Source organism: Podarcis vaucheri (genome assembly GCF_965113315.1).
Source record: "Podarcis vaucheri genome assembly, chromosome: 3".
Classification (NCBI taxonomy): domain Eukaryota; kingdom Metazoa; phylum Chordata; class Lepidosauria; order Squamata; family Lacertidae; genus Podarcis; species Podarcis vaucheri.
The window spans coordinates 25,929,748-25,941,766 of NC_138761.1; the positions used below are offsets into that span (position 1 = coordinate 25,929,748).

The 12,019-nt window shown below is 39.8% G+C and overlaps 1 protein-coding gene across 3 annotated transcripts in view; it reads right to left on the reverse strand.

Moving 5' to 3' along the window:
- Nucleotides 1-12,019, reverse strand: part of UBR2 (ubiquitin protein ligase E3 component n-recognin 2) — a 55,361-nt gene that overhangs the window by 39,607 nt on the left and 3,735 nt on the right. For all 3 annotated transcript variants that reach the window (XM_082217233.1, XM_082217232.1, XM_082217234.1), the window contains exons 2-8: nt 10,101-10,360; nt 8,715-8,793; nt 5,594-5,707; nt 4,909-5,039; nt 3,866-4,004; nt 1,840-1,902; nt 207-327 (exon numbers count right to left, since the gene is read on the reverse strand). In XM_082217233.1, the coding sequence (XP_082073359.1) occupies nt 207-327; nt 1,840-1,902; nt 3,866-4,004; nt 4,909-5,039; nt 5,594-5,707; nt 8,715-8,793; nt 10,101-10,360 (907 nt within the window). The remainder of the gene's footprint in view (nt 1-206; nt 328-1,839; nt 1,903-3,865; nt 4,005-4,908; nt 5,040-5,593; nt 5,708-8,714; nt 8,794-10,100; nt 10,361-12,019) is intronic.

Here is a 12,019-nt window from a genome sequence, read left to right on the forward strand (position 1 = left end):
GGACTTTCCGCATCACAAGTAGCTTCGCCCTCATGCTTTAAGTAAACTGGACCAATAAGCCTGAACACACATATTTTTGTTATGTTTGCACCATGTCCACAAGACCATGTCAGTCTATCATTCTGTCCCTAGAAAGAGGAATTTTCTGCTTTTCAATCATGACTTTTCTCTTTCAGCTATATCATAAGTGTTTCAAATTTCAGTACCTGAATATCCAATAATATTGCCAAGCCAAGTTAGAAGCTTCAAACCAAAACTCTGATGGGCAACAATAGATGAATGCATAACTTGAACCTTCAACGGCTTAGTCTGGCGACTGGTACTTCTCTTAAGGAAAGGAAAAAGGGCAGGGAAAAGAGAAGCCATTAACAGGTTTTGCTCAAACGCAGCACTTTTCAAGTTTGTACAGTTAAGACATAGAACAATCCCAGGCAACTGGATTTTCATGGTTTTTACAAGCTTTCCCAATATCTCGTACCATATGGCTACATTTTGTAATGCAAGAATGGTAAAACTTGAATTCTGTTTCTAATACTGAAGGAAAACAGCATTAGGAACAATTGAAATTAGTCCATCACCACATGTAGGTTCAACTTCCCTTACCCTTTCTGGCTCTGACAGATATGACTACAGCAAAGGGCTTCCAACTATCTGTAACTGCAGATGGAGAGCACATCACTTTTCTGAGAGGCATGGGGAGGCCATGAGTTCAAGGCTTCTTTCCCAACAACAGATTTCAGTCCTCAATCCCATTATGCAATTAAATGACATAGTCAAGGCCAAAAGTGCCAAGTATCTATTCACCACAATGCAGGTCCCAGTCTAGTCTGGACATTGTGCATGTAATTCAGTGATGACTGCAGAGAAACATTATGGCTACGCTCTTTTGAATACACATTTTTTGATCCGTAGATGTATCTGCTGAACTTTGCTTCTTAGCATGAGTCATACATGTTGGACTGGATTTCTTCATTAGACCCCCAGAATCATAGGGAAGACTTGAGCTGAAAATATACATTTTCCCTTTCAATCCTATGCATCTTTACTCACAAACAGTATAGCAATTTGAAGGAAAACATCAGCACTTTGAATTTTGCCTGGAAATAAGACTGGGAGCCAATTCAACACTTTAAGCACTTGTGAGCTGTCATCCCAATACCCAATACCCACTTAACAGTCCAGCAATTATAATCAGAATTATATTTAGTTTCCAGTCTTCAAAGGCAACTCCATGTACAATACATTGCAGTAATCTAATCTGGAGGTTACCACAATTTTAAAGTAGATTGTGCCAATTTTTAGTTTTTGAAGAATGATAGAACCATCAAGCAAGTGACTTACAAGGCATGCTGCCACTTCCATCAGAGACATTTAACATTTCTTTAACATTCTTAAAATGTCACATACAGTTTTAAAATGTTAATGAGCAGATATGCTATAACAGTGAATTGATTATACAGTGGTGCCTCGCAAGACGAAAAGAATCCGTTCTGTGATTCTCTTCGTCTAGCGTTTTTTTCGTCTTGCGAAGCAAGCCCATTGAAGGATTAGCGGATTAGCGCTTTTAGCGGCTTATCTGCTGATCGGATCAGCTGATAAGCGGCTTAGCGGCTTAGAAAAAGGGGGGAAAAGGGAAAAAAACCAGCAGGAACTCGCAAGACATTGTCGTCTTGCGAAGCAAGCCCATAGGAAATTCGTTTTGCAAAGCACCTCCAAAACGGAAAACTCTTTCGTCTAGCGAGTTTTCCGTCTTGCAAGGCATTCATCTTGCGGGGCACCACTGTAATGAAGTAAGGATAGATACCATTCAGTTAAGGGAAATGAAGCAATGTCACTTACCACTATCACTGATTTGGCTTGGTCACAGTACTGAAAGTCTCCATAGCGAACTGACCTGCGTCCCTGTTAAACAGTTACATGGCTATTAACAGCTAATTGAAGATATAACTAAAACTTTAAATAATATGTTTTGATTGCACGTTGAAGTCACCTACATTTCTAACCCTTGAATTAGACTGCTTGAATTAAATCAACCCTATACCAACAATGACTTCTGCTAAATAGCACGTATTAACACAATTAAGCTTGTGTTAAATATATTTAACATAAATTAAAATGTCATATGTTCAGTTTAAGTAAGCAGTATGTATATATGCTTCACATATGTTTATCATGTAAATTGCATTTATTGCTGATATAACAAATATCACCTATGAAAAAGCAAACAAAACTATTACATTCCTCAGCGATTCTGAAAGATCCACAATCTCATGATAACTATATACCGTATTTTTTGCTCTATAAGACACACTTTTCCCCTCCTAAAAAGTAAGGGGAAATGTGTGTGCGCCTGATGGAGTGCATGCAGGCTCCATGGCTTCAGCGCAAGCAAGGCGAAGCCTCTGGAGCGCAGCGGGAGTTCTCGCTGTGCTCCGGAGGCTTTGGGCGGCTATCCCTGAAGCCAGGAGAGCAAGAGGGATCAGTGCGCACCGATCCCTCTTGCTCTCCTGGCTTCGCTTCGCTGGAGAGGCGCTGCACAGCTTTCGCTCTCTGCGCAGCGCCCCTTCAGCAAAGCGGGAGGAGAAACGGAAGGGGCTGAAGGGGCACTGTGCAGAGAGGAGGAGAATATTTTTTTCTTGTTCTCCCCCTCTAAAACTAGGTGTGTCTTATCGAGCGAAAAATACGGTACCTTAAATTATGTTTTGAGCTGGGATTTATTTAAAGAAACAAATAAATAAAAGGGGTTTTTTTAAGAGAGAGAAAGAGAAGCATACGCGTTATGATATCACATCACTCTGGGTGGTTAAGGCTAACCAGGGCTATAGACAGGCAAATCCAGTTTCCTGCCCCTGAATTAGACTGAGGCCCATTTTGGTTTTAGTTGAGTTTCATGTGTTAAAAACTTATCCTAAATTACACTCTAGCAGAGGCTTCCATAACTGGAAGGGAGAGAGAGGAGGTTTTCATTGGAGCCAAGAGCCTGTGTGAATGCAGGGACATAATTAAGATACAACCATAGGGTGTGTTTTCTCCCACCCTTCAAAAAAAACTAAAAACTGATTAAGCCATCTTACATGCAGTCTGATTATTGAATGAGAGGGAAATGGTTGAATAACCCTTAAGAAAGAGTTTATTGATCCAAAACACATTGGTGAGCAATAAACTCACTGATTCTTGTGCATAATTTTGAGATTTGCTCTTTTTTGTGTCCTGTGCTAGTGCTTTCCCTCTGGCTGGTCTTTTATTATTATTATTATTATTTTCAGATTTCAGCACCAGCCACACACCCTCCATAATGAACTTTCAGCCTCAGAGTGCGCATGTTGCTTGTAAAATATTCAGTACTACAAAGATTGGAGGGCCTCACTTCGTTTTTTACAGGTTTTGCCTCTATGTTACATTAGAAAAGACTGGCTAAAATATGTTTTCTTGGTGGATGGTGTAAGAAGAGAGGAGGTTTTCTCAAATTTTAAAAAGTGCTTTCCCAGAGACTCACTGTGAAGTTAACTTGCTAAAGCATTGCCAAAGAATCTCAGGCTGGGAAGGCATCCAGGAAGGAAGTGTCCCAACTTTCACAGCATGATTTGCAAAGTGGAGGTGGGGGAGCAAAACTGTATGTTATCAAGTATGCTCCTGCCAAGAGGGCCAATTGCAGCAAGTATAATCAAGGAATGAACTAATGAACTATGCTCCAGTGTTGTTTTGGAAATTGCCTAGCTCCTTCTATTCCTCCAAATAAGGTAAATGGTTGATCAGCTAGAAGGAAGGAAATATGGAAGGAACTACAGGACTAAATCCTCTTAAACTGACCAAGCTTAATCATTTTTATCCAATATTTCAATGGAAGTCTAAAGAGCTTACTTACATCTCTGTCTACAGTTGTTGCGAAACCAATGGCTTCCTTTTGTGTGCAATTGACAGCTTTTTGAAGAGTGTAAATAACCTGTTCGTATGTGTGAACTTCATCATTAAAAAGCATGCAGAAGTAAGTATCCGTCTTCTCACTGTAAAGACAGTATTACGAATAAGGAATATAATTAATTTAAATCAATCAAGGTATTTTCTCTAGCGTTTCAATACTTCTATTTACTGGAATCTCTATTAAGGAAACATACTGAATCAGCAATAGGAAGACGGAGGGCTCTTGTGATTAATTTTACTACTGTGCCTTGCGTGAGTGGAAAACTACTTCTGCTTGTACATGACAGCCTTGCCAAATTCTTCTAATTTCCCAATCCAACTGACCCTCTGTGGACCATCCCGCAGGGACTACCAAGCTTCAGGAGCAACTTGGGGAGGGGCAGAGGGAGTTATAGTGAGGAACATCCTACTGCACAGGTGGAGTTTTGTTTTATGTTCTCTGGATCCAAGTTATTATATTATCCTACGGGATATGCTGGATCCTATCACTATTTTCAATGACATTAGCTTACTATAGTGGTGCCAAATTGCATTAGATACTATTGGCAAGAAGCATTATTCTACAAAAAAAAACCCAACCACTAATTTCTTTGGTAAATAAAGGAGGAGAGGGAGAGAGAACAGACTTTTCAATAAGAAAAAATCAATATAATTCTTTAGAGAAGTGTATTAAAAACATTTCCCTTTTAGCCTCAAGGAACAGCTATTTTAAGCATGTTTAGTTAAAGCTATGTCCCACTGAGCACAATAGCATTTACTCTCAAGTAAGATATATCTACTGAGTGCGATCCATAGAAAACTGATCACATTAAAGACTCGCTGAAACTGATGTGATGTAAATGTGTGTCACACTTATTTCAACGGGACTAAACCATTGGCAACTCTTTTTAGGCGGCACACAATCTCATTTATGAATTAAGATGCAGCTAACATTTTTCCATTAAAAACTGTGCCAGTCTTGGAAGTTCAAACAGCAATTTTACTTACACTGTCTCTAAACCAGGTGGTAAATCGTTTTCTTTTTCCCATGTTAAAATATCTACAGCATACTGAAACATGATAGCAAAAATATTGTAAACTTTTGCTATCATATCTTCTGTCAAATGCACAAGAGGATCCTAAAATGAAAAAAGGAGGAAAGTGTTAACATCAAGGTAATAATTTCTAACGTTTCCCCTACAGCTAAAAGAAGCTTAACACAAAGTTAATTATTTGAAAATTCTTATACCCTAGTCCAGGCATAGGCAAACTTGGCCCACCAGATGTTTTGTTACTACAACTCCCATCATCTCTAGCTAACAGGACCAGTGGTCAGGGATGATGGGAATTGTAGTTTCAAAACATCTGGAGGGCCGAGTTTGCCTACGCTTGCCCTAGTCTATGAGATCTGGCTGCTAGAAAGACTAGAAAAATCATTTTAGTGTTAAAAGCTCCTGAAGTGAAGAACAAGATACTTAAATACAGAAAACATAATAAAGCACACCTGACTGAAATAACAATCTTGATATATTCTTCTCCTGCTTTGTACAGGAGGAAGCAAAGATGTCATTTGGGTGGCGTGGCTGGGCCTAGAGTTAGGCCAGAGAGTGAGCTCTCAAATTTTGTTCTCTGTCCAAATCGGAGTTACCTGAGCAACAGCACAAATTAATTTCCAAAACCTGTGTATCCTTACCTCCTCTTCTTCTGTTTCTGAAGTGTTATGTTCATGCTTCTGGCAGTATGGACCTTCTTTCCAAGCTTCAGTATCGCCACAGTCACAGAAACCTCCTCCACCAGATGTTGTCATCTACAGCATTATTTTAAAATAAATATGAGCAAGAAAGTATGCTTCATAAATGAAAACCAGGCTGGTAAACTCTCTATCCGGAACTGATTGGCAATCTGGGACACAGTGAAGAAGACCTGAGAGACAATTTAGAGATTCGTGGTGGTTTTCCAATCCTTGTGATGTTAAGTTAAATGGCTGCTTTAAAGTTTTGTATAACAAATCCTATACTCAATGGAGCAGAAACTACAGGAATGTCCTTTGGGCTCGCCTCCAGAATAAGGCTCCATCTTCCAGTAATAGCCCTGACAGCTGGCTGCTCCCAGTGCCAAAGGATCAGCAAGTCTTATGAAAGGGCAGAGGGGAAGGAAAGTCATTATTACCTTTCAAAGTAAGGGTAAATCAATGATATGAGCTATAGCAAGCAGAATTCTCCTTGCTTTTAGAGCTAAGCAGGGCGTATTCTCCAGTTCTGTCCTGCCTGCTTTTTTATGAACATGGGTTCAATAGATTCTGTTCCAGCTCAAGCCTCTACTCGTGATAAAGTGCCTACAGGAGAAGATCCTACTATATTGTACTAAAATATGAGGTCATACAGACAAATCAGCAGACATGATCTTATTGTATAGAATAAAAGAACAAGAATCACTTGAGTTTACTGCATGACTCACTTATTCCAGTTCCAATTTTAGGTTAGATTATGGAAAATACTGACTGGTTGGCCTTATGATTATTAGTTCTGCTAACTTACATACTTCAAGAAATGCACTTCCCAAAGAAATTACAGGAAGTTTCTCCCTGCTCCAGCAAGTGAATTAGGCGATAACAAGATAAGGACTATCTCATTCTTCTTCAGTTAGCAGCTATTCTAATGAGACAGTGCATCTGGCTGTTAACCAGTAGGTTGGTAGTTCAAGTCAACCTCGGGTCGGCTGTGGGCAGGATTCCTGTATTGCAGCGGGTTGGACTAGATGACCCTTGGGATCCCTTCCAATACTGATTCTATGAGTCTATAATCTATGTTAAGCAATCAGAGCAAAAACAGATCTAACTTAAGGATAAGGCCAGGGGAATGGAGAGTGAAGCCTTTCCCTTACTTTAAGTCTGCAATTTATTATGTTTCATATGTGAACTTGTATGAAGCATATTATGGGATGGCAGTGTAGAGAAGCAAAATCTGAAAGGGGTAAAATGCCTGATGAAAGCTATTGTATTAATTTCAGGTTCAAAGTAAATAATAATAATAATAATAATAATAATAATAATAATAATAATAATAATGCAACCTACAGTATACAAAGACTGAACTACAGTGGTGCCTCGCAAGACGAAAAGAATCCGTTCTGTGATTCTCTTCGTCTAGCGGTTTTTTTCGTCTTGCAAAGCAAGCCCATTGAAGGATTAGTGGATTAGCGGCTTCTAGCTGCTTTTAGCGGCTTATCTGCTGATCGGATCAGCTGATAAGCGGCTTAGCGGCTTAGAAAAAGGGGGGGAAAGGGGGGAAAAACCAGCAGGAACTCGCAAGACATTGTCGTCTTGCGAAGCAAGCCCATAGGAAATTCGTTTTGCAAAGCACCTCCAAAACGGAAAACTCTTTCGTCTAGCGAGTTTTCCGTCTTGCGAGGCATTCGTCTTGCGGGGCACCACTGTACATAACTTCAGACTATCAGTGGTGTGGTGTTTTAAGGACTTGTGTTGTTTCATAGTGGTTTTTTTTAACCTCATTTGACTTTGTTGTAAGCTGCCCTAGGGCATGGGAAAGGGCATAAACCATTCTTAGAAAAACAAACATGATAACATACACAACGTATCTGCATTGTTGTGCCATCAAAACTGATCACAGCTGATTAGTAGGAATTAACATTTGCAGACCCCTGATAATTTCTGTAAAGGGGAAGGAAATCCAAAAGTTGGGCCGGGGGGGGGGGCGGGACTGAAGATCAACAAACCACCAAATCCAGAGCCCTACTGGGCACATGGCCTCAGGCTAAGAGGGAGAAGAACCATTTTACCTGTCCCCTTTCTGTTTTTTCAAAAATGATTTATCTCTTATTGTTTCCAATAGGAAGGAACATGAGCCGGCTCCAGGGCTGTCGTATTAATTCCCTCTGCTTTTGGGGTGTGTGTATCAAGGAAGAAGGATTATCAAGGAAGTGGGAACACTGACCCATCTCTGTAGCATCTACTGGTTTCAGAGCTCAAAGTTGGTAAGATAGGGCTGTAGAGGTTCCTGTGACAGCTTGGAGGGGGGGGCAAACTAGGTCAGATCTCCCATGAGTTTGGACCACTGCCTCCACCCTCACAGGGGGAACCGAAACATCCTATGGTCCCTAGGATGCCCTGTCTGGGACCATAGGATTGCAGCCAAAATACCTATTTATTTGTTAATTTCAGCCTTTAGTGCATCATATGTTCAGTGATAAATGGATATACTGGAGATGCTGTTTTCTTCTTTTAAATAACAGTGCTGAGTTATTTGTGAGCATAAGGCAGCTGCTGTGTCATAACTGGTTGACGCATTCATTTATTGTCTGTGATTACTCTCATTAAGCCCCTCTACCTACACCTACACCTATAATCTAAGGAAATGAACTTCAAAGTCAAACTTTTAGTTTCTGAAAGCCGCAACATTTAATGTTACTCAAAGTACTGATCTGCGTGAAAACATCAGGGCTGCCTAGGCAAGTGGGAGTACTTCCTACATACTGAATTTCATAGCTTTTTCAGATACTTGAAAGTGTGCATGCACACGAAAGCTCATACCAAGAACTAACTTAGTTGGTCTTTAAGTTGCTACTGGAAGGAATTTTTTTTATTTTGACTATGGCAGACCAACACGGCTACCTATCTGTAACTGGATTCATAGCTTTTGTAATGCTACATTTGCATTGGGGAGCAGAGGAAGAGAGAGGGAGAGGAAAAGGTAATGGGGGGAAAGTGTGATAAAATATACACTCGTTTGATTTGACCAAGTCACAAATTTGATACTGAATGAGACATCACTAAAGTCACACATAGGCTTACTAACCCTGTATCGATGCTCTCTGTGAACACTTCCCAGGAAACATTCCATGCAAAGCACGCAAGTTGGATCAACAGCACAATCTCTGACAAAAAAAGAGTAGAAAAATATGTTAATAAAAGGACCAACTACACAATGTTTAGGATGAATTTCTATACATATTTAACTAAAAACAAGCTCCACTGAATTCAATAGGACACTTCTGAGAAGATCTGTATAGGACTGCACTGTCAACTGCTTGAGAAAAAGACTGTAATGTATATTGGACACAACCTAGGACCTTCTATGCAGATGGAAATATTATATTATATTATATTGTTATCATTATTTATTGAATTCATATACAGCCCTATACCCGTGGTGAAAAGTCTTGTTTCTGCATGTGGGTGTGTCTTTCCGATTGCTTTTTTAAAACTACAGATATAAGGATTACGGTAAAATTTATAATGGTGCTCATTATGGGTGGCTTAGAGGAGAACTGCTATAACAGTGTGTGATTGGGAGGAGAGGGGAGATTGTTCCTTCTGACAAACTGAAATGTTTGCACTGATGGAACAACTCCCATAGTGCTATGTTGAAGTCCCCCCACAGTAGACCCATTCAAATTAATGCCCCCAACTTAGTTGTGTTCATTAATTTATATGAACCTACTCTTCAGTAAAATTTAGTTGAACACAACCCTATATTTCTCTGGGGAGGCTGACAAGTTGCTAAATTTGGAAGTTCTGTATGTATGTTGGGACCCAAGCCTACTCATTTATATGACAGGGAGAGAGGGGAAATAGTGTTTAAGTATGGACAACCCACCACAACTTCTGCATTCCTGGCACCCAATTTTGAGAAAGAGCTGCTGAAATTCCAAAGATTCGTGACACTTGAAACTATGAGGACTAAAACTACGGAGAAACAAAAACTGCAGTTCAAAACCACTACCTGCCCAGAAACCAAAGAATTAAAAAGTACTAAATGGCAGCCACAAATAACCCAAACAGGTTGGGTTTTTGCTGTTCTTTGGAACCAGAGATCAGGGTATAAAATTGTGCCCTCATGAGTATGTAGCCTGATCTAGTTGGGACCTAACAGAAAAAGGGGAGGAGGCATTTTTTGCCAAAATCCTGCATCCAGTTACAACCTCCTACACCACCTCCCACGCAGCCCCAACCATCTGCAGCATGTAACTGCCTTTCTTCAACTTCAACTGGTATGCCAACTACGACAGTTCCTGGGCAGGGAACCTGCTTTCACTGGATTTACTGGATTGCTTTTATTGTAAACTGCCCTCAATTTTTTAATGAGTGGTGGTATTAAAAATGTTTTAAATAAATAAATAAATAGAGCTCAAATCATTCAACTGTTAAGGGGCTTGACAGTTTAAAAGAAGTGACTAGTTACCTGCAAGAGTATGTAGGCTCGCCAACTTTAAATACCCGACCACAAAGATGTGAAGGTTTGTTGGATTGCTCAAGTTTCTGAAAGCCAAATGCAGGGTCTTCACCGCATAGGTACCATTCCATTGGTCCCAGCAAAACCTGTTGCGCAAGCAAATCTTCGCTTTGTGGGGCCGGATTAGGACCCCTACAGTAAATTTTGGGTACATAGTAGGCAAGGTGCTTGTATATTTCTTTTGGAAGATCAGGTGTTTGCAGCCATTTCTATAAGGGGGGAAAAGTTAATACACATTAGCACTGCCTCCCAGAGTTCTTTGCTCTCCTGCCTCTGTCACACAATGAGAGACAATACCCAACCCATTCAGGCTATCAGCAAACATCTCAAATTAAAAAATATTTCATAGCTTTCCAGCATATTTCTTTATGAAAATACTACAGTGGTGGTAGAACTTTCCTATGCAGTATAACATCTCTACAACTATCAATATAAAATTCAGTCAATTTTAATGTCTACAGTCCAGAGAGATACTTTGAGCACATCCATGATCAATCAGTTGTCAACTTTTTTCCTTTTAAAAGCTGCAAGTTTCAAAGTAGTTTACCATGTGGCAATGCGTACACAGAGATGTACAATAACTACAAGTCTAAAGTCATACTGCACAACTAGCTGAAAGACCCTTTGAAAAGTGGCTGTTGCCTCAAAACTGGTAGTTTCAAAAACCTTTCAAAGAAAGGTGCGACTACATACAAATAAACCCATAAGCCTTTGTAAACAACCTCATTTTGGATAAGAGCGCTGCCCAGGAAAAAACCTGCATTTGGCAACAGCCACGAGAAGTCAATGAAGTTCTTTTTGTCGCACAGTTTCATAATCTGTAGTATTAATCCTGTTTACTCTAAAAGTTTTACTGCTTTTAAAGTTTTCTTCAATGGAATTCTGCTGACGGTGTTACATTTAGTATGGGGTGGGGTGGAAGAGAGCCAAGGTGAAGGAATGGAAGCCTTTGAAAGATATTTTTTTTTAAGTGTTAATCAGAAGACATGGCTTCAAAGCCCATTATATCACTGCTTTTCTTTTAAAGCTACAGTCATTAAAAAACAAAGAATAAGCAAGTGGGTTTTCAAGGCATGCCAGGAACACAAAGTGATTCAACTTCAGTATGCCTGGCCTGAAGTAACCTCACTTGCCATGCTTGACATTTATGCTGTGCCTGCATGAGAAAAAAAATGCTAAGTGGCACCGCACAACTGTGCTCAACCTGAAATAGGGGAGGAGGTTCAAGGGAGTATTCCCCAACAAGCAACCATACCAATGCAGGAAGGATCCAACTGTCTTCTGACAGAAATGCATGAAAGTTATCCTGAAAGCTCTTCCTGATTAGCTCTGGTATTTTTCAGCGGTAAAGGAATGAAATAATTTGGTACACCCACCACTGAGCCTTAACAAAGAGAGCGTAAGAATTGTTTTGCTGGATCAAGACAAGATCCAGCTAGTCTTGCATCTCTTTCTTAGCAGAAACCATCCAAATTCTTCTCAAACTTCACAAGCCCAGGGCAGAAAGGTGATGGGCAATTCCTATTACTTTCATCCTGGAATTACCAAATATTATACAGAGTGAAACTTGCCATTTCCAAAATTTAACCTAATATTTAGACATGCTGGTAGCAAAACTAGCTTCTTCTTTGGGGCTCATTTTTGGCAATGGAAAGGGGTAGGGTTAGGGTAGGACTCGTCCTTTTTATTGTAATGCTGGATGTGCATTTTAGGAATTTTATACTGTATGTCATTTTAAACATTCTGGTTTCTATTTGATTTCATCTGTTTGTATTTTATCTAGCTGTGAGACTTTTTTTGCATAAAGCGACTAACAAATATAATTAATAATAAAGAACATGGGTTTTCACAGCTCCATCCAATACTTC